We start from the raw sequence: 27,986 nt of genomic DNA on the forward strand, positions 1-27,986 counted from the left end.
TCCCTGTGTACTTCATGCAGGTCTTTGGATTATACTTAAACCATGAACACAGTTCAAGGTTATCATTTCACATTAACAAGAGTTGGCTGAGAGGCTAATCTAAAGTAACCAATTAAGAATTACCATGGAAGCCTCTCATAGTGAAGTCATGGAATTTTCTGCACTAAACCTCTGGGTTACAGGCCTGGTCCCACTGTCTTGACTGTGAAGGGCTCTGACAGGATGGCAAGCTTGAGTCCTGTGGAAGGGGCTCACTTACAAGCATCACTAGCTTGCATTGAAACAACCTCCGGCTTTCATTCTCTTCTCTTCAAGTAGGGTTTCACTGCAGCTGAGTTTACCATAAATGGGTTATGCAGAATTAATTACTGTGTCTAAAAATTACTCAGTTACCTTTTTCCTGATGTTTTTCCTAATATTCTGAGATAGCTTACAGGATATAAGTTTGAATCCATCTGGGTACTGGATATGTAACATTGTATTTCTTCTCAAGGGAGAAATAAGCAAGTTATCAGAAGAAAAAGAAAATAACTTAAATCCACATTTAAATCCTGCAATGTACTTCTCAGTGTGAGTTTTACTGCTTGAATTTTTTTGAGGATACTCATTACAAAATAAATCTTTTAACACCATGTAGTTTCTGCAATCATTTTCCCATGCAATAGCAATTTAAACAAAATTGTTTTAACTGAAGTTAAAAAACTCAATCTCAGAAATTTACAGCCACAGTAAGAATCAGTGGTTAGAGATTTTAGAGCCAGCAGAGATTATTTTGATTATCTGCCTTGTCTAACATGAAACTCAGGTTGTCAGTCGGGAATTCCAGTAAGTTTTGTTTAGGACTTTGTTTGAGTTAGATTGTCCTGCTGAAATTTAACACCTGCAAAAGCAAACAAACCTTTTTTTACTTCTTATTTAAGCCATTATTTACTCACCATTGCTGTGTGGTGGCATTTGAAACATAATACTTAATTGCTACTTGAAGCACAGAAAAAGAGATCGTTTCAAATACTACACATTGGAAACCATGGGGAAAATCGTGGCCACAATCTTACTTGAAACAACACCACTGTTTCAAAAGTCCTTAGCACTGCACTAACTATATTGCATGCTGCATTTTAAGGCAATTTCTGTAAAGAGGGGTTGTTTTTTTTTGTTTTAATGTTCTTTTTTTTTTTTTTTAAACTAAGGGTGCAGACTGAACTCTGAGACAAGAAAGAACATTGTGCAATACTCTGTGCTGTTATCTAAAGAATATTGTTTCTTATCTTCTCTGGATTTGTACAGCACAGCATGGCTAAACTTTAGTGATGAGTGAGCAGTTATTTCAGGCGACAGGGGTGGAGGGCATTGAGAGGAATGCAGGGAAGGAGCACATTTAGATACCTGGAAAGATAATACATTATAAAATTATTCTTTGCTGTTACATTGCTCGCTTACAGGACAGCCTCCTACAGGGATCAGGAGAGTTCCCATCACTTTGAACACAAATGGAAAAAATGGTGTGTTGTTAGAGATGATTGCAGTGGGAGAGAAATAAAGTGTGTGAAGTGCTTTCATTAGACCTGTCCATGTGGCTTTCTGGGAGCACCTTAGGTGCAGTTCTCCAGGATGTCCCTGAACCCTCCCAGGCACATCTTCTCTGTGCAGAGTCCCCGCCTGTGAGACCAGTGTCTTGCTTTGCCAGTGTGTCCAGCTGTTACTCCGCCCTGTGAATCAGCTGTACATGCACACCCTGTTTTGCTGTCATCTCTAAGGCCCTTTTGGTGTTTTCCTGCCTCACCATGTCAGACAGGTAAAGGGAAACCAGGCCAGTGGCCAGAACTCTCAGTTTTCCCATTCTGTGCTGCTGTCCTGCCTGGCAGAGCAGCCATGGAGGGCTGCAGGTCTGGACTGCCACGTAGACATGGAGACAGCTGAGCCCTTCTTGCAGGCTTTCGCGAACAGGGCTCAAAGACCACATTCCCTATGAGTGGCAGGCAAGAAGCCACTTGCATCCCTGGAACCAGAGCATTTGGACACTCTGAGGTGAGTCTGTCCCGGGTGCTTCAATACGCTGGGTCAGAAACAGTCCATGTTACCTGGCATGGCCCTTACTGTGACAGCATCCCAAGTGCTCACAGCAATGGCTCTACATCAGAGCTCCACAAAAGATGGCCACAGCTGACACTGTGCTTCCCCCTCCATCTGCCACAGCAGGCAGAACACAGCCAGGGAGAGCAACAAAGGGCAACCCACTTTCTCACAGGAAAATGCTGCATGTAACAGTGTAGTATGCCTTAGGGACAATATGGTTCACCCAGGACTACAAGGTGTTCCCAGCTCTTGTGCTCCTGGTCTCACTCAGGAACAAACTGAGCCTGGCTTTGGAGATGATCCAAGGCATGACTTTGAAGGTTTCTAATGGATATATGTTTGTACTAAATTACCCAAAGCAAAGTCCGTAAGGCCAAATGGCATGGGTAGGAAAACCAGACAAACCTCTTGGATACAGAAACTCTACTTCATTTCTGATTGCTGCAATGACAATGTTTTTACTGTTCCAAGATAATTAAACATACTGAACAATTAGCTCATGAAGCACCAGCTCTGGAGTCACCCGGTCCTCACCCTCAACTGATACCAGGTGGAAGGACACAACACCCTACTTCTGGAGTCCAGCAGGACCTCACCCTTCTCCTCCCACACTGGAAGTGCTTGAAGGTGGAAACAGAGCAGTGGACCAATGAATCTGGCTCCAAAGGTGTTGCTAGCAATTGCTGAGACATCACACAAATGAAACCATGGCACAGAAGGTGTTCATAAGATTACATATGACAGATTTTGCCCTTTCATCTTGACATTTGTGTTTTATTAAAAGAGACCAAAGAATTCATCATGCCACCTGTAAAAGATAACAAGCTTATTACATAAATGAACTGCTGAGCTGTGTTCTTCCTAGGAGCAAATCAAGTCTGTGTGAAATCCTGGTTACATCTGAGGCAGCACAGCAACTTTATTTTGAAAGCTTGAGTGCTACTCAGTTAATACTCAGGTCCTGAGTTGCCTGCTGCAAACACGTGAAATTCACCCAGTATTTTAAAGGAGGCATACTGATATTTTCCAAAGTGTTTTGGTGAGTTGCTAGCCAACATGCTACAAGACTCAGTGTTTATCTTTTGTGTCATGCGTCAGAGCTAATTACTTCACTGGGTAGGTGTGTCATTGGGAAGCACTGAAAACTCCCTTTGTTTCAGGTTACCTGCATGCCTCAGTGTGGCAGGTGAACAGTAATCAACCTGATCCCCTTCTCCTCCAGCAAGGCCTTACAGAAGTTATTTGGTTTGGTAGCCTCTTTGTTTCTGAGTTACTGCCTTTAAGGCAGCTGGGGCTGATTAGATAAGGTGACTGTGTATCTGCAACCTTGACAAAAAATGGATTTCGTTTGGCCTCAGTGTTTAGCAGGGTCGTTGAAAACCAATTAAGGATATATGTAGCCATTTGTAAATCGTATATGAGCTGTTTGCTATGAAACACAAATATTTTTTTCTCATGAATGAATATTTAATTGAGGTACAGTTCGAGGTAAGCCCTTGCAAACTATCAGAGTTAAAATTCAGGTCTGGTGAAGGTAGGCAGTGTGCTGCTTTGTTTAGAAATGTCAGTCTGCTTGTATCTCTCTTGTACTTGGTCTTATGTCTTCATCAGTGCCCACCTGTTTTCAGCATTATTGCTATCACAGAGCAAACAGAGGATTTCCCAAGAGACAGGTGGATACTTGTACTTCAGACTCCAGCCTGGTGTCTTGCTCATGATACACTAAGGTCAAAACTCCTTTATCTGTGTGAAGAATCTCCATTAGTATATTCTCTCCTGTTCAGTGCTGAGAGCTCCCTGTGCAGCCTGCACTGCTGTTGGGCAGCTGTGGTCTGAGGGGAGCACAAATAACTTCAGCTCCTAAGGGCACTTGGAAATGTTCATGTTTGCAGCAGATGCAAGTGATGCAGAGTAGGAGAGATAATGTATGGACCAGTAATAAACTGCATCCCCAGTATTATATATTTTCTGTTTCTCTCACTATTAGATGCAGTCTTTAAGGTTAACTAGTCTTACACTACAAAATAAACCTGATCTCTAATGTTCAAAGGAGGAGAGCCTTGTTGCATAGAGCACTTAAATCAGGCTCGGCAAAATATGAGAAAATATCTGAAAGAGGCAGTCCTGAGTGGCAAAATAGGCTAGAGTGATATTTGGGACTTCTGAACCTTACCTAGTAACCTCTACATCTAGGAATTTTTTCCTGTTTCAATTGGAGAAAAATATGAAGAAATGGTCTGGCACCAAACTGCACAGTAATGCCCAGCTTATATTACTGACTTAGCTAAGGCAAGATGTTTTATTTTTCACTGAATATTTAACTGCATTATAGATAATGCAGCTTGTGAAATTGAATGAGAAATACAAGTACCAGTCAGTGCAAACAACTTTCACAGCTTACACTGAAAGAGCACTTGGCTCTGGAGAGAACTGGTCAGGAGGTAGAATCACTGCCATTCAGTCTTGAGACTGGGGTTTGAGGCCTTTCTAATGTTACACACTGGATTTGAGAATCACCAGGCGAAACTCAAGAGCTTAGTTTATACTGAAAGTCAAACAATGTGATCTTAAAACTGATCTTAAAAGGTGTGTGTGGGTATCATATCACAGGAAAAGAAAAGGTACCCTGTCTATTAATTGTACATTGAACTTTGCACTCTTATCCCTGGAATTCTGAGTTTGGGCACCCTTAGTTAAATTGAAATAGCTAATTACTTGTGGTTTTGAACTCTTACAGCCTCATTCCCACAGTCGGAGCAATACAAATGTCAGCAGTATATGTAATTATAAAACAATTGTTTTGGAGTAAAAAAACCCAACTGTACATAGACTATGAACTATTTTTCCCGCTATCAACCAGTGGACATTTGTTTTGCCTCCACCTTCCTTACCACTCTCATCTTGCTCTAAACACAGATCTGTGCTCTGTCTACGAAGCACATGAACTAAGTTAGTTAATGTTATTTGACATGCAGTTTTTGTCAGCACCATCTTAACAAATCTCTTACTTTGATGTTAAAAACCAAAACCATCCAAATGAAAAAAAACCAAGAAAAAACACCACCAGCAAAAAAAAAAAAGCCACTAAAAGAGCTGGTCCCATAGAAAGTGCTCATATGTGCAGGGGGTATTTGCAGTATATGGCACTCAGCTCTGCTTTTAATCAGATTTCAAATAGAAAGCACAAAGGAAGATATCAAGGTGAAATAGAGATTACTTAAGCAGGGGAACTCCCTTCCTCTTTCCTTTCTTATCATAAGCATTAAGATCATAATTTCATTTTAAGACGTAAAGGCTGCGTTGGCCTTAGTTTCCATTTGCTTTGAGCCTTGGACAAACATGGCTGGATTTACACATGTGGTATAATCTCTACAAATTCAGTATGTCATGAACTTCATTCATCATTTTACAGATTCTTAAACAATGGTTTGTGACATGATTGTTCTCATTAAATAGATTCTGAAAAGTCTCAGTGCTTTTTCTATTTGTTTATTTGTTGGTAAATCAATAATTCATTGTGGATTTCAGTTACAAAGATGATTACCATAGAATTTCCTTCCCTGGTCACATTCATGTTTAAACCTGCCTTTACTGTGAGTAATATTTTATCTGTATTTTACCTACCACTAAGACTTGCCTTCCCCATCCATGGTAAATAATTTCTCAGTCTCAGTGTACACAAAATGTAAATGCCAGATTATGTTTTGTTTCAGTTGAAAAGAAGATTTTATTGCACACTTTGCATCACTCCCTGTGAAAGTTTCCTGTGGAAGAAGAATGTGTTACTAGAGTGGTTACTAAGACAACTCTCATGGGAACTGAAAGCAAACTGGGACTTCTCAAAAATTGCTGAGAAGAAACATTCTCATAATCTTCCTTGAAGATTTCTTTCTCCTTTTATGATGGGTAAGAACAAAGCAGATAAAAGCATGAAGTCTTGTCTGCTAATTTTTCTTTCTTACAACATTTTCAAATAATCCTTCATAAACTTCATCATATATACTTTTCTTCATAATCTACCATGTCCTCATAGGGCTCCATGATGGTCAATCAGAGAGTCAAATAATCCCAAGGACTACTTTGGGGGTGCTGCTGGAAGACAAAATGGTTGCAAAGATAAGGATCTTCCAGCATGTAACCATTGGATTATTTAATGAGGTTTATTTCCAGGCCTGAATGAACCTAACCTCTTGTTGGTGCAGGAAAAAAACCCCAATCTATGCTTACTGAAAAAAAAAATACAGCAAAACAACAAACAACTGAACCTGGCAACAGCAGCTTTTCATGTAGGAACCACAAACAACTGAACTTGGCAGCAGCAGCTTCTTGTAGGAACAAAATGCAAAAATGAGACACAAGCCTTGCGCTCTTTTTCGCCATTTGTCCCCTTCATAAGAAATCCAGAGAATGTCTCAAGAGTGCTTTGTCAATAGATGCTGGTCCACTGTGACCTCAATCCGTCAGGTTTTCAGTAAGCTCAGTGGGGGTAGTGGGGGAAGTAGCTCTCAGTGCAGACAGAACTATAACTTGCCAGGTCCTTGGTCAGTCTTCCTGAACGGCTTCTTAATCCTGTAACTTAAAGGCTTCATTTTGATTTGGGTCTTATGCTTAATTGTGAGGTCTGACTGAAGATGATGTGGTTAGGGTGGCCATAAAAGCTCTCTCTTCTTCCTGAAGTCTGACATTTCAGGAATTATAATGCCAAAATTTCAGAAAGTGCAATGGGTAATAAGCTGCTTATTCAGTTATGCACAATGAAAGAGAAACTATTGTCAGTAATACCATATGGTTCTTTTTTCTTTTAAAACTCTTCCAGTTGACAAAGAAAATCACTCTTGACTGTCCTGCATGACAGCAAGCCTCCTTAAAACTATACAACATGTCTCAGAACATGGCATCATTTCCATTAACTGTTCTAATGAATATCCTTTCTTTTAGCTGCTATACTAAATGCACAGTCTATGAGTTGTCAGGAGGACAGAGTTAGCTACTATCGATTTTTGTTAATAAAAAAATCCCTGGAGTAAATCTGCAAACAAACCAGCAGAGATGCTGCAAAACTCCTCCAGCTATGCCTGACCTTACCTGGATGAAGCTTTCTGTTCAAGAAACAGGGAGTTTAGGTATATCTGTTCTGCAAGAGCAACCAAGAATGATGGATTTAGGGCATGAGATTCCATGTTTCCCAGTTCCAGGATGAGCTGGCTTAGGAAGTTTTATGTTGACTAAAAATTGGCTGGCATGAAGCCTGTTAAGCAAAAGCCACTTTATAGTGAAAGGACTTCCTTGAGCAAACTCAGCCAAGTACTTGGAATACATAAATGACCCACATCAAGTTTAAATGTTATTACAGATTAAAGTATAAGAGGAAAATTAAATGGGTCTTCTCTCTAAAACAGGGAAGGCAGGCTTGATGAGGATGACACAGTTTGGTTAGGGGTCAGTAAGTCACAGGAACTGTTACAGGGAAGAAGACAGAAACTGGGTTCTGCTACTGACCTGCTGAGCAATCGGGATTCTTTCATCACCTCCTCTGCCTTATTAATTCCTGTAAATGGTTAGTAATGCTATCCTCTTAATAAAACAGGTTAAGAGTAAGTGCTGGATTAAGGCAGATCTTAATCCTGTAACTTAAAGGCTTCATTTTGATTTGGGTCTTATGCTTAATTGTGAGGTCTGACTGAAGATGATGTGGTTAGGGTGGCCATAAAAGCTCTCTCTGGCTTTGCTAATGCCTAAATCAAGAAGCAGCCAAATTCCATGGAGTTTTCATGTGGAATTTTCTCCAGATTATATATTTGTATCTGTTTTTTCTATATTTGTACTTCTGCCCCAGGATGTCTTGATGTGGGTTGATTGTTTTGTGCCCATTCCATGCCTTCTCCAATATTCCCTCACACACACTCCAAAGTGGATCCAGTCTCTAAGCATTCTTAGACAATGCTTATTGGTATTATACATGATGTCCATACTCCCAAAGTTCAACATACCAATTTTCAGGACACTCTCAGGAAAAACAGAGAACTGAGGGCTTTTACCCCCACTGTGGAGCAGAGGGGAACTGGTTTGTGTCTGGAAAGGATGAGAATGCTCCTGTATAAAAAGGAAGAAGGGGCTTGCATCATATACGTTCCCATCCTTCTAGGGGGGGAGGTTGGGAGAGAACTACAAAGGAAGGAGCTGAGTGACCCAGCTATAGAAGAGAGTTTCATACTGTCACAAAGACACCTACCCAGCCAAGTGTACGATAAGGTACGGAGCTCTGCAGGCAAGAGGGTTTGAAAACACACCTAGCACAAGGCAAAAGCCCAGGAAGGAGGCGAAGGGTGTCTAACACATACTCCAAGCTGGCAATTGTTCTGGTTCCTTCCACTGAGGACAATTCTTCCTGTGTAAGCTCAGTATGTTCACAGTGGCCGGTTTTGGGTGGAGCGGTATTGGGCAAGCTGGTAGTTACGGATGCCATTGAGGTACCTACCTTTCCCCATGTATTGCAGGTGACTGTGGGAGAATAGCAGAAAGTTATGTGCTGTGGCAAACAGGAACCTAGAGATTGTATGTTGCCACACTTAATTATTAGTCACCTAAATTCCTTTTGCCCCTAGGTCTGTGTGGTTAGGAAGCAATGGCTAGAAGGAAAAAAAACAAACAAACAAAAAACCCCAACAAAAACCCAACAAAAACAGGGGTTTATGCTTGGATATGTAACTAACATATGGAAACAAATACCTGACTAAATATGATCTATTAAATGAGACATCTCTCTGACATGGAGTTGCTTCAACATGAAGCCCCAGGGTGATGGTCTCTGAGCCCATGTTGAGCTATGGACAGGAGAGGATTTGGGGAATGAAAATCTCTCAGAATGGCAATGGGCTTCCCATTAGATCCGTGCAATGGTTTGTTTCAAGGGGATGCAGACACACATAGTTATTTTGATTTTCTTTTTCCAATCACAGACAAAATATGGATTTTAAAACTGGATTTTAAGGCATGAAAATAACTCATCTGAGTGAGAGCTGCAGAAGCTGGGTTCTTACAGCACTTCTTATTTGGAACAGTTGTTCCTTGTGCTTGGCAGCCTACCCAAAACACTGTGATAATTTGGTCTGGTTCATTTCCAGTGTCATCTTACTGAATAAGGCATGAATCCCACCATAAACTTATTGCTTAACAGAAGAGCATAGAAGTGTCCCCACAAATCATATTTTTGTTAAATTAACCTGATCCAAGTGAATGTCAGTATATTTTGTTAAATTAACCTGACCCAAGTAAATCTCAGTGGAATTGTTTCAACTGAAAATGGAGGCCATATCTGTTTCCCAAGGATGTTTGATCCCATGGCTCTTTTCTTGGAAGCTGTTCAGCTTAGACTATTTCTTCCCACCTGCTGTTGGCAAGCTGCCACCCCCATGGCTCTGTTTTGATGGTAAAGCCACCTCTAATCTCCGAGGATCATGCAACAAGAAAGGAATATTACCATGAATTCTCTCAGCCTTCAACTCAGCTCCCCTCCCCTTTCTTTCACAGACCTGGCACAGTAATGATTCTTTTATTTTCATGTGGCACAACCAGTTGCTGCTTGGTGGACTCTCTGAGGGATGACAGCATTTGGATCTCTGCCAAAGCAGGACCCGTATTGTTTGGGCCATCCTTTTTGTCACCATGCCTTGATATTTCCCAGGCTCTCTCCTGCCCTATGTATTTTCCATGTAGTGGGTTGTTATTCTCCTTGTTCTGTGCCTCCCTGTTCCTGTGCTACGTCCTGTGCCAAACAGACAGACACTGGTTGAAGTGGGATGTTGCAGACAGCAGTTTCAGTACAGGCTGCACAATTTCCTCAATCTCACAGCTCAACTACATGTCATTGCTGGCACAGTGGAAGAGCTGTGTCCTACAGGCCGTTGCCCATGACTATGTAAATCAATGTGCTCCTGTGACCAGCCAAGCAAGGAGATGCAGTGGGAGGCCAGCGGCTCCTGGCAGACACTATCCACAGAAGTGCATTACATTAATGGGTGAGGAGGGAGAAGGAATGAGGGGCAGAGACACAAACTTTGTTATCTGTGTATGCCTATCAACTGTTAGGCTACTTGCATGAGCTTTTTTGTGCTTTATGCAAAGTCAGAACCCACTGAAGTATACCCTATGCTTTATAGTTTCTGACTGTAGATGGATTTTCAAAGTTTGCTCTTTTGCTGACATTGCTGAAAATATGGTTTACTACACAAAGCAAGCCTGTATTTTGTTAAGTAATCATATTTTCCGACCTTGCTCTTCAAGAAACACAGTGACAGTTATTATAGGCCAGCGACAATGCCCATCACTAGAGAAAGCTGGAACTCATTCCCCGTTCCCCGGGCTCGATGGAGGCCGGGGCAGTTGGGGACTCGGTGAGCCCACGTACGACAGCCGTTCCTCAGGGTCCTCTGTCTCCCCTATGGCGGACGCCTTCCCCGTGCCATCCATCGGCTTGGGAAGCGCCGACCCCGGCGCTAGCCCCGGACGGCGCCGTGCTCGCTGGCCCCGGCGCGGCCCCGGCAGGTGCGGGCGAGGCGGTGGGGCGGGGGTCTCCCCGCGGGGGTCGGCGCCGTGCGGGGAGCGGGCTCGGCCGTGCCCGGGGGTCGGGACGGCGCTGCCCCCGCGCTCCGGCACCTGTTGCCCGCCGGTTCGCGGGCGGCCCCGCCCGGCCCTCACCGCGAGGGGCGCGGGGGCTACCGGAGGCTCCGGGCCGCGGTGCCCCCTGCGCCCCAGGGACGTCGAAGCGAAGCTGGCGGGGGTGCCCGGCGGTTGGGCGAGGCCGGTGCCGCGCTCGGCAGGCGCCGGGGGAGCGGCGGGCAATGGCCGGCGGCGGTGAGTCACCGCCGGGCCCCACCTGCCGTACTTAACCCGCCGCCGGGAGGCCGGCGCCGCATTCGCGGGCTGTGCTGCCGCTGTGGCCGGGAGCGGCTCCTTCCTCCTCCACCTCCTCCGCACGGGGCGCTCGGCAGAGGCGAGGCAGGCACTGCATGAACGTTTGTCTCGGGAGTAGCAGAAGCACCAGCAGCCCTCAAAATGCCGAAGCCGGTGAGTGGGGCGCGGCGGGAGGGAGGCGCTCCGCGGGGCCGCACCGGGGCCCGCCCGCCCGGCGCTGGGGGCTGCCCGAGCCCGAGCGCCCGGCGGGGCGGTCACCTCCGGGTGCCGCGGCGTGGGCTTTTACCGGGCTGGAAGAGCTGAGTCCCGGTCCCCGCTGCCCGGGAAGGGGCGTTTGTACTCGAGCGCCCTGGGAAGTTCTGCGCGGCGCCGGGAGAGAGCGGCGGGCACCCCGCTCGGGAGCCACATCAGCGGCTGCTTGGAGCGGGAGGGAGCGCTAGGGCGGCTGCCTGCGGGCGCAGGGCCGCGGGCAGGACAGAGGCGCCTCGGGTGGGCTGGAGGATCACCTCGCCGTCCCGCCGCCGGGAAGGGGGGCACGGAGCCCCGGGAGCTGTGCTCCAGGGATCAGGCGGTGGATTGCTCCGTCTTGTGTAGCGCTTCCGTGCTAGACACGCACAGAGCTCCCAAGCAACTCTCGAAAGAAGAGCTTTCATCACACTCCCGCTTAACGAGAAATGATATAAGTGTGCTGGCTGCCATTTAGTATGCTTGTGGCCTATGCATTTATCTACAGGAAACATGTATGCGTCTGTAAACATAGGAGAAACCTTGTTCCGCGATCTAAAAACTAAATGCCGAGGATTCTTAATAAAGTTCTCCACACTGGTCTTCACTAGTCATTACCAAAGACCTATTTCTGGTTTTGGCTTTTTTTTTTTTTTTTTTTTTTAATTGAACGGTCTGTTTCATGCCTTCGTCTTTCTCCTGACACCAGCACCACCTCACCGGCTCTCCCTCCGACCTTCTAGTGGTTTTTTTGTTTGTTTTATTTTAAAGTCTGTTGCTACTGTGCCGGTTAGAGACGGTAATTCCCTTGGGGAGCCAACTGCCTAATGCAGAGCTTTGAGCACTCGTTGGAGCAGACGCACTTTTGAACTTTGAAGAGCATAATCAGAACAGATTGTTGTTACTATCTGTTTTCAACAGAGGCAATATTTCTTAAAATGCAATGCAGTGAAGGACTTATGTGAGTATTAGCTCACATAAATGAAATGTGAAATAAGAGCAAACAAGCTTATCTTTGTGGTAATAAGTAATTGATGCCTTACCACCATAATATTAAAGTTAGTTGAACTTTTTTCTTTGTTTTTTAGGTGTTTAGGGTAACTTACATTGCAGTTCCTGTAAACCTACCAAAAAAACAAACAAACAAAAAAAACCCAACAAAATCAACAACTCAACAAAAGACAAAAACATGCCAAAACCAAACTGTGCTCAGTCCTTTTAAGAACTGATAAATCTTCAGTCCCCCTGGCTCTATTTCATCAGTAGGATGTGATATATTCCTGCATATAATAATGTCTAACTGAAAGGACCCTTCTGTAACTGGGGAAGCAAATGTATCTTTTACAAAGTATGGATATAGAGGATTGTGTGTGAATAATCTCTTTCTACTTTGTTGCTGTTTGCTAATTACAGAGTGCTTTCTTGAAATATCCTGGTTAGAATAATCTGAAATCCTGGTTTAGGACTAACTTGCACTGGAAGCCATGGATGGGTACACAAAAACTCTTTAATCTCTTTAAAAAATACAGCTGTGTTTATCCTTTTGCTTGGCAGGGCTATGTTTCTATTCCCTCAGAAATGGTGATTTTTCTTTGTTTCTTGGCTGACTAGCCAGTGAATAACAAAGGTGGATGGTGTAAACCACCTTCCACTGGGAAAGGACAGTAGTACTGTAAAGACTTCTGAGATGTGACCTACTGGCTGGGATTTATGGACAAGACTCTATGTAAATACTTTGTAAATATAAGCTTTTTTTAAAATTTGATCTGCTGTTCAGTAGGGCTAACTGCCACCTTTTTGTAAATGGAAAAGAGGAATTTTGCAGAGGTTATTTTAGTAAAACACACTGTTCAGTCTGTCTGCTTTAGACTGAGACTGGATTTGGATCCTTCCCAACTCAGCTCATTTAATCTTAATACAGCTAAATAGGATTCGTGTCAGTTTGCATGGAGAGAGGATGTAAAGCTGTCACTCCAGTGGCAGAACTGTGCTCAGGACGAATGTGACAACAGCCTTTGGCATGTGTGAGGAATGATAGCACTACCTCTTGGGATGCACAGAGAAGCAGGGTGTTTCTGCTGGGTACTTGACATGGATGCTAAATATTTATTACCTGTGCTTGTTTGCATGTGTCTTGTCTACATGGCATAAGTAAATATGGTGTTGCTTGGCAGACTTCATGCTGCCGTGTGTGAAGTCTCACACACTGGTCATCAGTTATTTACAAGTAAAGATGATGATGACAGAAAGCAAAATTTTGGCAATAACTTCCCCTCTTGCCCCTCCCCCCACAACCCAATAAGCTAAACGTTTGTACGAAGCTAATGTTTTAAGAAAAATTATAAATGCACACACAAAGCTTACAGATCATGTTTGTAATTTATTATTTCACAGTAAACGACTAGTGAGTCCATTTACATGAGAGCATTAGTGATTTTGTATTTTAATTGAGTACCAAAGTGAAGTGCCAGAAAGCCAACTGTATTCCCAGTTCTGTGGTAACGTTTGGTCATAGTTCGTAGTGTGTGATGCGTGTTTACCATGCTCAAAATAAATTTTAGTAAAAGTCCAGAAAATAATTGTGAAATTAGTATATTTGTTAATATAGACACATTTTAATATGTAATTTAACACAGACAGTCTGCCACGTGTAACAGTTACAAAGTAAAGAGATCTCTCCAAGGTAAGCTATAAATATATTACCTATAGCCAGTTCATGAGGGTTTATGGCTGGGAGTTCATCAACAGTTCAGATGCATGATTTCCATAGAGTCTGTACAGAGGTTCGTTAGGCTTTACAGGTAGTGAATTATTTTGTAAGGAAATGCAAAAAGCATCATCTTGTCCAAATCTTGCTGTGTTATCTGGAAACGAGTGAAATGCTAAATAAACTTACTTGCTCAGCCTTGCTTCTTTTCATTACTGGAGTATCTGTGTGCTCTCTGCATTTTTCCTAGATTCATGGTACTAGTTTATTTCTTTTTGACTCTTTGAATGGATGATGTTTTAGGTGAATTATATCCTCTTGCAAAACAAACCAATCTAATAAATTGTGGCTAGAACAGCACGGCTGCGGGCTAATGAACAGTGCTTACCAAAGGAGAAGGAAATGTGATCTCAGGTCTGTAGAGCTGTTAATTTGATCTGATCTACCAGCGTTCTTGGTTACTTTATTGGAGGTGGATTTTTTTGTTTTGTTGGTTTGGTTTGGGGTTTTTTTCTGTTTCCTCTTGGGGGGAAAAAACATGAAACTTCACAAGAAATTAAGTCAACTTTGCAACATAGTATTTGATTGATGTGGTGTTGCACAAGAACTTTTAATACTTGTTTGAATGTGTATAAAACTGTGTAAAGAGAGGACAGCAGTAAATGCAGTCTCACAACTTCTGGTGCTAAAGAGAAAATACAAGTGAATAATATCCAGAGGCATCTTTTTTTAATACCTTCATTAATGGCATGTGGTCAGAAAGCTGAGCATAGTCATGAAATCTGTTAGTGCCATGCTGTTGTGGGGGTGGTATTGATGCAGAGGGCCAACATATAAAGGGGATTGAAGGACTGGGGTAATAAGGTCCCTTTGCATATAGCTAAACGTGGAGGGGTGGGGAAAGAAGGTCTCTCACTAGGATAGGGTGGAAGGAGATGGATTAATCAGTGGTAGTACAGCTGTCCCTGTTGTGCATGTCATCTGCAATGTGTAAGGCTTCTCTATCAGAAAGCATCAATAGAAGGTTCTAGCGAGAGCTTTCCTTTAATGTAGGTACTTACCTCTGTCCAGGAGAGACAAATTCAAAGCAAAACCTAGAGAGGGGGTTTGGGATGACCAGAGACAAAAATCCACCTTAAGATAAGAGGGTGCTTGGCTAATTTAGCCTGGTAGAATTCAAGGAGTTATCTCTTCCTTCACCTGTGTAAAATGTAAGGGATTAAAATGCCAAAGAGGAGAAAGAATTGCTTTAAGCAGAATTTGTGGTTTAAGAGATTTTAAAGCTTTAGAACAGTTAAGTGTGTGTGGTGGGTTTTTTTTTTTATGGGTGGGTAGGGGTTTTTTTTGCCTTCCTTGTTGATCTTATTAGAAGACTATCCCAAGACCTAACATCCCTTAAGATAAATTTTGACAAGTACACAATTTAATGCTGCTGCTTGTAGGAATGGCGAACTGGAACTGATGTCTCAAAAGGTTTTTCCCAGCCCTGTGTTGTTAATGTGCTGGTTTTTGCTAGGCATTAAGTGGTTAGACAAGTCCTCCATACCTGTTTGATGTTGAATATACATGCATGCTGTCTGCAAGTTGTTTTTTCAGAATACAAGTCTTTGGCCAAACCTTTACCTGTCTCTGAACAGACTATGGCATTAAAATTTAACAAGTTTTCAATAAGCCAGCCCAAAAAATATGCAAGTGTAGTGACAGGAATTTATTTCTAAATATAAACAATTAATAATAATGATCATTCCCAGATCTTCTCAATTTATTCTTGACTGTATATCTTCTAACAACACACAGTGGTTTTATCTCAGAGCTCTTCACAGCAGGTTGCTATAACTGGACTGAAGTAAAAATACTTTTTCATATCCTCAAGTGTTCATAATCAATTAAAATACTCTTAGCTTATGGATGGCTATAGATTTAGTCAGGAATAAAATATTGCCCTTGTAAGCACCACTTGCAGTCCATCAGGTGATACAGTATGTGGTGTATTTGATACCAGGAGATGAATGCTCACTCTGGGGCAAAATGGAAACCCAAGGAAGCTTCCATTTGCCAAATGTAAGTGTCACTCACTGCTGCAAAAGAAAGGTGGAGGATTCTATGAGTAGTAAATTTAAGGAGATGACTAAAGTTATCAGAGAATGAGTTCACAGTTTTGCCAAAAGCCTTATTTACTGCATGAGCTGAATAAGCATTTCCGAGGGCAGTTTCTTGTGGGATGTTAGCTGCTACAGAGAAACCAAGGGTGTTAACTGTTATGTTAGTCACTAATTAAAGAATTTCTTAGCCTTCTTAAAGGTCAAAAGGAGGGAGCTAAGCCTTCCTGTTCGGCTCCCTTCCTCCACCCACATGAACATCTTCTTTGTCCATGAAAAAAAGCTGTGATACGTCAGGACTTTTTGAGAATAAGACTGTTTGATGACCACTGAAGATTTCCACATTAGTGTCATTCTTGTTTGGCACACTGTGCCCAAAGAGCTTTACATGGACTGTAAATCCCCTAATCACTCGATTGACCTTGATGGAAGGCAGTGCTGCCCAAGATCACTGAACCACGCTGCACACTGTTAAGTAATGTACTTTAGCTGTGTTGTGTGCTTGCTTTGAAGCCTGGTTTCTGCAACAGATAACACTTAGCCTGTGAGCTAAGAAGTACAGCTCTTTGCAGAAGAACAGCAGCGTATGGGATCCTTGCACAGAGGAGAGGGGAAAATTGTTGCTATATGAGGCTGGAAACAAGGCATAGCTCAGTGTAACAACTAACCATGCTGCCTCCATATTGCTCATCTGTTCAGATCCAGATTTTGTTTCTCTTTCTAGTTCCTACTTCATAGTGGGGAAATTCACTTGCCTTCTCTGCATCTGCTCTCATCTTTGAAAGAGCATGAGTAGCAGGCATGTGCTCAGCTGGGGCTGATGGACACTTCATAATAACAGGTGCCCATTAAAGTAAAAATCCCAGCTCTAAGCATTAACATGCAGGAGTCTGCCTTCTCCTTGAGTAAGTAAGAGAAACTGTTGCTTGATGACTATGGACTTGTATTTGGCTACCTACTGTGTAGGCTCAGTGGAAGCAATACTGACTCCCCTACACAAGGCCTGTAGCCTTTTGCTACCTTTGAGAAGGGAGTGTGTGATTGCCCTATTTGGTTTGTATGCATTTACTTCTCCCTGTCACTTTCATGAGCAAGTGCTGTAGCTATAGTGTAAAACTCTGAGGTGTCACTATCACCATCTCTTCCTCTCTTGTTTTTGCATGAAGAAGTCCAAGCCTGCTATAGTTGTTCTAACCTCAGCACAAAATGAGCGTGAGAGAGCTCTCTGGGGATGAGTGGATGGATGTCCTGTTGCTGAATCTTGAGCAGGCTTACAAAATTGCTCTAGAGTGGCTCGGTTCTGCCAAGAGACCACTGCTGTGTAGATGCAGAGAGCAGATCTGTGAGCTACCTGCTACCTAAAAAAGTAGAGATTTTTAATCTCACCTTTGTACCCAGGCACCTGAATTTAGCCTGTGTAGCCTAGTAGGTAACTTCAAGCCTGTACTGTAATTTCTGGGCTTCAGAGTTTTTTGTGGGAGCTAAAGTTGTTCTTCAGCACCTAGCTGAATACACTTAGCTGGCTGGACTTTTTGTCTTTGTAGAGATAAGTGATTATACAAAGTTCCTGCTGCACAAACTGTGTTGTGAATTGGTGGGGTGATTTGCATAATTGATACTCGATGATCTCAGTGTGGGGGAGAATCCTTTTTCCTCCACAACAACTGTCACAGCTGTGAAAGGAACTTTTTCTGCCCTCCTTGTGCTCAGGGTATACTTTGGGAACTGCTGGAGCATATTTGTTTGCCATCATAGATCTATAATGAGGGGAGTGGGAAGAGTTTCATCTCAGAAGTCCTTAACCTGTTTTAGGGGTTAGGAAAGGGTACTTGGCCAATCCTTGCAATCACTTTTCCTTTATGATCTGTAACTGCTCAAGAGCAATATCTTTGTGCTTAGGTGACATTCCAGGACTTGCTATGACCTATCTTTATCTGGGAGCAAATAGTACCTGTTGCATGCTGTTTGAAGTACCTTCTTGAGAAGTGGAAGCAGTGTAGTGTATTGCACATAGATCAGATTATCAAGCTGTCAGAGGCAATCACATCACATAATTCCACTGATGAATTGCACAAATGCCATGCAGTATGTTCCACTGAAGTCCGTGAGTAAAATGAAAGAGGCTGATACAGAAGAGGTAAAACAGAAGGGTGAGATATCAAACAAAAAAAAAAAAATCTCTGACAAAAGGATTTGTATCTAGAATGCAGAGTGAACAAACATCATTACTGGGCCTTGTGTGACTTTTTGCGTTGCTATTTCTCCCTAAGTAAATGGAGTTCATTTTCCTTCTGCACTTTGATGTCTATATGAACATGGCTGGCCTTGTAGGTCAGGCAGAAGCCCTTGCAGCCTAATAGTACATCTCTGATGTTGGCCAAAAGCTGATGCCTGAGGAAGAATATTTCAAAGAAACGCACCATTGCTTTCCTCTGAGGTATTGGAGGTTGAAAGGTCCTATATAATGAGTTACTAAATGGATTTCTGTGAACTTGTCCAGTCTCCCTTTGAAACCCTGTGAACTCGAGCATCTACAGTATACTTTAACAAAGGCTGTCCTAGATAACCTTCACATTGTTTGGAAAGTGATCTACAAACCTCCTTGCTACAGTGCTATTTGATTTTTTTTTTTTTTCTTGTTCAGTGTTGGTGCCCTGTAGTTGTTTTGTTGGTAGAACCATGAACACACGTTCCTTGTCTAGTCTGTTCATGCAGCTCAGGAGTTTATATGCTCTTATGTCCTAGCCTCAGTTAATTTTCTTCCAAACTGAGAAGTCTAGCTAGCTTAGCCGATCCTTGCATGGTAATTATTTGAGCATCCTTGACCTTCTTCCAGTTCACATCTGATGAAAATACTTCTTTGCCTCCTGTAACATCTCGATCTTGGAAGAGTACAGTTACTGAGAACATTTCTCCAACAGTTGTTTCTTGGATGCCTTAAACTCCCAGGTCATACTCCTATGAGAGAGTAAGTCACAGATAATAATCCTTTTGTTCACTCAGCTCACCCTGTTCCATGGCAATGTAGCTCTTCCACCCCAGAACAACCACCACAGGGTCTACTGAAAGTGTTGAGAGCTGTGTGCTGTCAGGCTGTGTTGCTGCTGTCAGACTTCTGGCTCTGTAATGGCTGTGGGTTTTCCATGCACATTGCCCTCTGGAACATAGATCTCTGCACAAGCATTGGAATAAAAGGCACCAGTATTGGTGCTTGGATTCAGGGGAAGCTCTGAGGCTATTGTAGCTTTATTTAGGTTATACACACCTTCAGATCCTGCCCTGGTTGTTGTGAGTTGGTACTGTGAAGTTCACTTTTTGTAGAAATTGTCGTGTGTTTGTTGCTTTCAAGTGAAAAAGCCAAGCAGAGGTATGAAATGGTGTTTGTGTTCCAGATCAAAACATAAGATACTCATTTATTTTTTATTTTCTCTCATGGGGATTGCAGAAGGATGATATTGCTTTATGTAGTGTAAATATTGGAGATGTTAAATTGTTTAGAAGACTCTGAAATTACTGTAAAACTTGAGCTCTCAAAGCTCTATATTATCTGCACTTGGCCCCATGCTTATGTTTCTGATGGAAGATGGCAGAAGATCTAAGCCATTCTGGACCCTGAGCAACTTCTTGAGATAAAGCATATTTGAGGATTGTTTGTGGGGCTTGCTTTAAACTTCATGTGTAAAGCATTAGTCTCACTACTTCATTATGTTTAATTAGATGCAACAGCTGTCATGATAAAACAGTCTGTGTATGCAGAAGTTTGATCCAGTGGCCTCTAGCTTTCCTCTGTATTTATTCTTTACGTACAAAGGAGCTATTGTTGCTGCACTCTGTGTTCCTAAATCCATCCTAGCATCCATTGAGGGCAAGTGACACATCCAGGCAGTGGTGCTACATTGAGCCTGTTGTCACTGGCTGTGTGTTCCTTCTTTAAAGAACAGACTGCTGCTTGTACACAGATATTCTGAAAATGCTAATGGAGTATCGTACAGCATCAGAGAGTCTTTAAAGTGAAAATTAATGTATTTCAATGAAACACCATAAACCCTCCTGCTTCTTCATAATATCATGTTCAAAGTAAATAATTCTTACATCCTCCACATAGAGTGAGGGCAAGTGTTTTGCATGAAAAACACCTGGGCTCCCTAAGTGTACAGGGCTTTGTTCAAGGGCAGTATCCTGGGGCCTGTCAGACTTACTCTGCATTGCTTTATGTTTTGCCAGAACATAGAACTGTGCCAAGGTAATTTTACATTTAAAAAAAAATTGAATTTTAAAGTTCTAGGTAGGCCTCTATCTCTGTTTTTCAATTTGTTCCTAGCTCAAGATGCAGAATGATGCAGATTGCTTGTTAGGAAAGAGCTGGGGAATCTTCAGTGACTGGAAAAAGATTAAATTTTTTTTTTTTTTTTTTCCCCTGGGAAGAGTGCTTGCTTGGTTTTACTGTTTCACTGAGCAGTTATTGTTAACTGCACAGAGCTGACCAAAGGTGGAGAATGCTGGCAGTCTGTCTGCGGCCTAGGCATTTGGGAGCCAGGGCTATCAGAGATGTACTGTCACTTGCACTTGCCACACCTGCATGAAATCTTCATGATCTTTTGGCATGCAAAGTGCTATTGCTTGACCTAAGATAAAGAACTGAATTGCAGCCATGGCTGCTTCTTGATTTTTCACGCAGGTGCCTACTATGCAGTTAGTACATGCTGACAGAAGAGATAGCAAGCTTTCATTAAGGGATCTGAGATAGGCATGTAATTTAGTTTGGCATCTTCTGCACATCTAAACATAAAAAAGTTTGAATTTGCATTCTAGGATTATGTTCACGTTTAATTATAAGAAAGGTTTCGTGCTATCTTACAAAGAAGAGTTAAGTGACATGGCTGCAATACCGAACTTGATGATTTGCTTTCTTGTGACCTGTTTGTGTGTGCTGGCAGGGAGGGGGAAGTTCATTCTGAAAATTCCACCTGCTTTGTTAAAACTGGAATTTGTCTGACTCCCCACATCTGGGTATTGAACGTTTTCCTGCTCATATGAGCCCCCCTCCCCTCCCTCCACTTCATCCAGAAGTCTAGCTTTCAGATTTCGCTCCAAAATGTTTCTCAGCTTCCCCTCAAAGTACTTTATTTCCTCTTCTGAAAAACTGCCACAGAAGAAGTCATGAGTCTTTTTCACCATACAGGAGAGCAGCAAATACCTGGGCTCCTATTGTCTTGACTAAACTTAAGAAATTTCAGTTTAGTATAACTGATATAATTATTGCTCCTTAAATACTGAGGACTAGTGCCCCCAAAAATACGGTTGTGCAAGATGTTGCATTAAAGCTGACTAGTAGTTAAGGCTAACAATCATACTGGACAATTTTAAAGTAACTACTAGATTATAGATTATTATATACAACTCAATTTACCCTCAGTGGTATTTCTCCCTCTCCTGGGAAGGTAAGCAAGATTTTAAGGAGCAAAGACCAGCCTACTCAGCTCTAATTTTACCTGTTGCAAATGCAACAATACCTAACTGCTTCATAGACTCTGAGGAATTCCATTGGAACATGACTTAATGTTCCCATTTATTTGCAATGAGGAAGCAATGTTTAACACAATGAGGTCTGAAATGGAACACGTCCTTCAGTTCACAGATGGGTATTTCAATTTAGCATGGTATACTTGAGAAACTGGGTCGGTCAAATGAGTGCAACCAGGTTGCCTTGTCAGCCAAGGGGATGCCAGTGAGGCCATCCCCTGTTCACAGTTTGTGAACTGCTGAGGCTCTTTTTTTCGCTGTCAGCAAACTGTGCTCCCCAGTGTGTGGGGGAAGGCTCATGGCTGCTGTGCTGTGCTGCCCTCTCTGAAATGCTCCGTGTTGGGCAGGCAGTGCATGACAGGTTCTGCCATGGGAGCAGGGCGGAGCATGTGAAAGGCTTTTTTTGGTGCTGTGCAGTTCTTTCCCATTCTCATAGAAACTGGATTCTCCTTCCCACTGAAGAGAAATGGTGGGTCTGTCATTTGCCTTCTCATTTCAGGTTCTTGGACGTCATTTAAATCATAAAAATGTAGCACTGAGAAGGACTTGAACTTGTGTTTTCTGAAGGCTGCATGGAAGTGGTTACATAATATCATAGTATCTTACCACTCCAGCAATTATTGTTTCTTGTCATATCACTCAGCCTGCAGCAAGAGGGGTTTTTACTGGTTTTCTCCATGTGGCTTTAGAAGTTGCTGTCTTCTATATAAAATGTGTCATGTTTCAGACAATTCCCATTTGGAAGGGGATCAGTGAGATGTTTAAAAATAAAATCTAGTTTGAAACAAACAAAAAAAACCCCCACAAACCAAGAACCTCATAGACACACAGATTAAAAAAAAAAAAAACAACTGGCAGCCAACCCAGAAACTATTGACCTGTAGATTAGTGTAGCTTTTCCTTGATGAACTTGCCCCCTTCCAAAAGAAGCATTCAAATTTGGGTGACAGCATTCCAACTAGCAAGTCATCAGGCAGGCCGAACAGAATAGTCACCTTCTGTAATGCTTCCGGTGACAAATACACTCAAGAATGTAATTTTCCCTTCTATGTAATAGCATCACACCAGGAAATGTGGTGTTTTTCTGGGGATTATAATAGAACACATCCTTGTCTACAGTCCTGCTGTAGCCCATTGTTGGCAAGGCTGTAATTTGTTCATCTCTGCCCTTTGTCTATTCTCACCTCTCCGAGTGTAACACCTGTAACTTCAGACCTACCAAGATATTTGAATTCCAGCCCTGTCCTCCCAAAAGTCTTTCTTACTTGTTTTTGACTAGGTGCTGTTTGTGATCTTACTCTGTGAGAGTACTTAACTTTGTTTTCTTATTCCTCAATCCCACCAGACTCACATCCCCTTTTTAAGACCTTGGCTCGACAGGAAAAGGTCAGAGTATGTGTCCCTGAAATAGTGCCAGCAAGATGAAGGTGCTGAGCCCAGCTGGGAGGGGAGCTGTGTTTTGGCAATCCTGCAGAAGCAAATGGAATTGATCATTTGTTTGATATTCATGACATTTGTCTCCTGCTCTGAAAGAAGCTGTGGAGAATGTGGGTGCACAACGTGTCATTTGGTTGTAATTTCACATGGCTCAGATTTGTTTTATGCCTAGTCTATGTTGTATGGCACCATGTCAAATATGTTACTAGATGAGATTTGCTCCATCAGGCAGGTTATTCTGTCAGAGAAGAAACAGAATTGTCTCCAGGTGTTGTGTTCTTGACATGCTGGTGTTCATAAGCTCTTAAGAAGAATATCGTAAATTGAACTAATATTTCTGCAGTTGCTTCTGAGTTATTTGTGCTATTTACCTTCTCAGAGTTGTCTTCTCCTCTGCACAGTCTCTGAACCATTACCTGTTGACTTAAGTAACTTGTGGAGGACAGAGGAATGCAGATACTGAAGTGTTAGCAGACTAGCTCTGAGTTCTGAAGCCTCTAAGATTTTTTTCCCTAGTCTAAGTTGAAAATTTTCCCATAACAGTTTCCAGGAGCTGGGACAACAGTTACTTCATCAGTTAGCACAATATCTTTCTTTGTTATTGGACCTGGAACCCGTGGACACTACTGAATGGAATGTGGAAGAACAGAGAGCAGTTGCAGTGCCCTTCTGATGCTGCTACATGAAGTTGTTTTTCCTATTACCAGATACTTAATCACTACACGCGTCTATGAACAGCTCTGGTTGCTAAGGTCAAAATGAGATTACTTTGTCCTTGCAGATGCATTGCAGCCCAGGCCAAGAAGCTTGCCTGTTATTTATTCCATTAGAAGTTGCTGCTTGTGTGGCGAAAGAGCAGACCTGCAGGAGTGAGGATTAATGCTACTACTTTCTTAACAATATTATTAGTGCCACTGCTTCCTCTTGCTTGTTAAGACTTCGGTATTTCTTCAGCACAAGCAAGTCCTTATGTACACAGTCAGTTTGTGTGTGCACGAGAAGGCTCAACAGCTCTGCACGCTGTTCTTCATAGAGTGTGCTGTGCAGCGCAGCACTTCAAAATGTGGCTGATTTGCTTAAACGTACCAGCGACTCCTGGGATTTCCAGACACCCAGCGACTGAAGAAAGGAGGCGTGTCTATCTAGGCTCTCTACTCCTAATTGCCACCACTTGGAAAGATACTGCACTTGGAAACCGGCTGTTTCGGAGGCTCTGGTCTTTCTTCCTCCTTGGAAAGAGGAAGAAAACATTCCTGAGCATTGTCTAAGGCATTTAGAGCTGCTAATGATAAGTGACACAGTTAAGTACCGGTTTGTCCTGTGTTAATGGGTAAAAGTTGGTATTTACTGCCCTTTATCTTGTGTATTCACTGGAATTGAATTGTATGGTCTTACTTAAATGACTTGCACAACTTCATGGTTTCACTGAGCTATTTTATTATGCAAGTGAACTATTAGATTACATGCATCAGGGTGCAAAATATCCACAATGGCATAGTGTGTCTGAGAGCTGTGGGGTTGGTTTTTTTTTCCCCTGTCCTGCCTGCCCTTTTCCCTTCAGTGTGGGATCTTTTTCAGTGGAGCTGCAGTATCAGGAGAGGATGGTTAACTTCAAAGATACCGTGTTGCCTGCAAACAGAGACAGATTCTGCACCAAGGCACTCAAGAGTCAGATGTTAGAAAAAACTACAGCTGTGCATTCATAGTGTCCAACGCACCTAGAAACTGGGTTTTTGTGACAGAAAGGGATTGAAGAGGCAATGTCATCTTGGGTTCCTGTCTGGGCCTTGATTCTTCCGCAGAGATGGTGCCACTCAGCTGGTTGGCAGTGTGTTGCCTCCTTTGAATATTTTTCAAATGGCACTTCAATTTTTCAAGTTAGACACTCTACTGATGTGCATGGACTTTGAAAGGCTGCACCTGCCCCACAGATTGATCTACTGACTTAGCATTAGAAAAGATGTTGTTTTAACAACAACAACAAGACCAAATGCATGACTTAAGGGCATTGCTGAAGCACAGAAGATTCCATTCTAACTACCACAGCTTTCCATAGTGTTACAACCATTTAAACTTTACTCTGAAGTTCTCTCTAGCTCTGGCCTTCATCTTCTACTCTCTTGTTCGAGCTGGTAAGGTAGCTAACATGTTGCAGTCCAGTCTGAAGTCATGGAACTGGTGTTCAGTCTTTCAGTGTACTTAGATCTTCAGCTTCATGGAGAGTTTCTCCTTTTAATGCAAATGGCATTGCCTTTTACACAGCATGCTCTTGTGGATCCAATTTGTTAGCAATTTTATGCATCCTAAGACAGGCGAAGAGGAAAAACTTGTGTTCTGTAATGTTTTTGTAAGCACAAGCAAACCTTAAAGGCCCTATTTCTCATTTTAAGTGTGTTAGCCTCAGACAAAAAAGTAGAATTACTGAATATTTAAGGTTGTAAGGGACCTTAAATATAATCTGTTTCCAACCCCAAGAATAATAAAGTGTTATGACATTGGCCTATCAAGAAAGAAGTCACATCTTACTGTCCAGGATTTTTAGCATGCTTTGTGTGCTTAAATGCACATATTTTTTAATATAACCCTTATTTCATGTAGAACAGCCATATGCTGTTCTCTTCCCTCCACACCCCTGTGCTCTTAAAAATGAAAAACTGTTTTCATTTTGGTTATGGCTTCAACATTGTCCTGGATTATTGCCAGGATTTGGTAGGATCTTACAAAGGACATGCCTTGCCTAGACAGGGTGAGCAGGACTTCACTTGTGAAAGTTGTGTTAACTGTGTCTTGCTCTTTTTGTTGCTTATGGAAATTAGTTTGAGTTGTTCCCTGTTTTCCTCCCCAACAATACCTGAGTTGGTTAGCACTTTGGGTGTTGATTTAATCATCTTGTTGCCATGGGGAGTTTCATCTGGTCTGACCTGAGTCCCAAACTGATTGACTCTCAATGTAACAGGCATCAAGGTTTCTTCAGACTGTCTAACCCAGGGTTTCATGTGGGTTAAGCTCTGTTTGCTGCTTTACTATGAGCTTCTCTGCGGCTAAAAGCTTGTATGGAGTGGTTGTAGGACATCCATTTAGAAACACTGTTAAAACTATTATGTTCTTGAAGTCAAGGTTAAGGTTTGGAGATGAGAAGCAGAAGGGCTTAATAGGGCAGGAAGGAGACTCAAAGGATATTCCCAGGCAGTCACCAACTCATTGAAGGGACAGAAGGCCTTGTCTCTTCTTGCTCTGCCTATCATGTGGCTGGCAGTCTGTCTGAGGGCACACCAGGGAATTCCTCTTTGTCCTGATGGTTATGCAGCCCTTAAAGAACACAGAAATTAACCTTTACTGCAGGGCCCAAGTGTCCTTGAAAGCTTTTTGGATAACCAAGTAAGTAGTCATGTTCCTGCATGCTTCTGACTTTAAATGATGATTGAAGTGGAAAAGCACATTACTACAATTTTTGGTCTTATTACTAAAATAATTCTCAAAATATGTAGCAGCTAAATGGCTTTAGCACCAAATAGCTCACTATATAGCTGATCCTACAGTCTTTTAGTGTTGTAGTAAAACAGGACTAGGGAGTTTTAACTTTTTTTACTAGCAGATTAACCACTAAGGAGAGAGAGGAAAATGCATACATATTGGTACTAGCTGGAACTTTGTACTCAGCCATCATTCTGCAGGTTTTCTGGTAAGCAGTAGGAAGCACTTCATTTTAAGTTCTTTAGCTTGTAAAGTGATACTTATTTTACACCACTGTGGTGTTCCAGCCAGAAGTACAAATAACTTGCACAGCACAAAACTGAAGACAACAAGCATATGTTTTCTTGAAGTGGGTAGAAAGGGATTAGAATATGATTAGGGATTTATTGTTGAGAGGGATTAAGCAACAGGTGTTTTTTAAGGTCACATCTTTGAATTGCAGCCTTGCTGTTCCAGAGAGTTTGATACTGAATTTCCCCTCCCTTCCTACACTGGAAACACTTCTTGGGAAACCTTTGGTTCTTAAGGCACAGGAAGGAAACCTTAAGCATAATTCCATGCTCCATTATGATCCCAAATGCTACAGTTAGGTTTTCCAAGATCTCCTTTTACCTTCTTGCTTATTCTTTCATCTTGCATTTAGAGATTTTTTTTTTTTTTAAGTCCTAATTTAGACAGCGCTCTAAAAATACAACTTGAAAGTGGCATCACTAAGTCACCTTCTCTGGTTCAGTTCTGGGGTCCCATGACTTGGAAACTGCCTTCAATCATCTTTCTTTGGGAGGGTCCTCTGTCAGGTGGGAGAGCACAGAAGAAAGAAACAATTCTATAAAGATACTTGATGCCTTCATAGAATCACTTAGTTTGGAAAAGATCTCTAAGATCAAGTTCAGCCATTACCCTAACATTGCCAGACCCACCATTAAACTGAAGAAGGTTGGTTAAACATTTAGTGTCTCACTGAAAAAGGAGTACAAAACTTTCTAACATATTTTACTAAACCTAGCTGAAGCAACTTGTTTTATTCACAGTTCTGTGTTAATTATAACATTCTTACATCTGACATTTATCCTAGAGTTTAAACATACATAATTAAGTTGCTGGGAACTGCTGAAGGTCAAAGCTTTGTAGAGAGTGATTCTATTCCTCTCCTGCCTCTTTTACCTCTCATTTCTTCAGAGGTGTGCCAGGCTCTTCTGGTCTCTTAGCCCTGGCTTTTTGTAATGTGACATTTACAAGTTGTTGGGAAATTGTCATGAAATCTCATCTGCCTGTGTCTTACCTGTTGTCTGGCCTTGTATTTACATGTCCATTTTTTTGTCTCTTTTGTTGAAAATATTGAGCTAAAAAGCTAGTTATTAGCATAACCATACCACACAATCATCCATGTTTGGGTTTTTTAGATTTTTTGGCGGGATTGTTGGGTTTTTTGAGAAGTAGTGTGATATTGCAAGCTGTAGTCAGAACATTTGGAGATAATCCTTTCCCAGTTTTCCATTTTGCTGGTCCTTATGCCATTCCCTGCAAGATCA

The 27,986-nt window shown here is 42.2% G+C and overlaps 1 protein-coding gene across 1 annotated transcript in view; it reads left to right on the top strand.

The window, feature by feature from the left end:
* Positions 1–10,971: 10,971 nt before the first annotated feature.
* Positions 10,972–27,986, top strand: part of EZR (ezrin) — a 37,076-nt gene continuing 20,061 nt past the window's right edge. The window contains exon 1 of the mRNA XM_039569048.1: positions 10,972–11,142. Coding sequence (XP_039424982.1) covers positions 11,131–11,142 — 12 coding nt within the window. The 5' untranslated portion in view covers positions 10,972–11,130. The remainder of the gene's footprint in view (positions 11,143–27,986) is intronic.

The sequence above is a fragment of the Corvus cornix genome, chromosome 3, assembly GCF_000738735.6.
Source record: "Corvus cornix cornix isolate S_Up_H32 chromosome 3, ASM73873v5, whole genome shotgun sequence".
Taxonomy (NCBI): domain Eukaryota; kingdom Metazoa; phylum Chordata; class Aves; order Passeriformes; family Corvidae; genus Corvus; species Corvus cornix.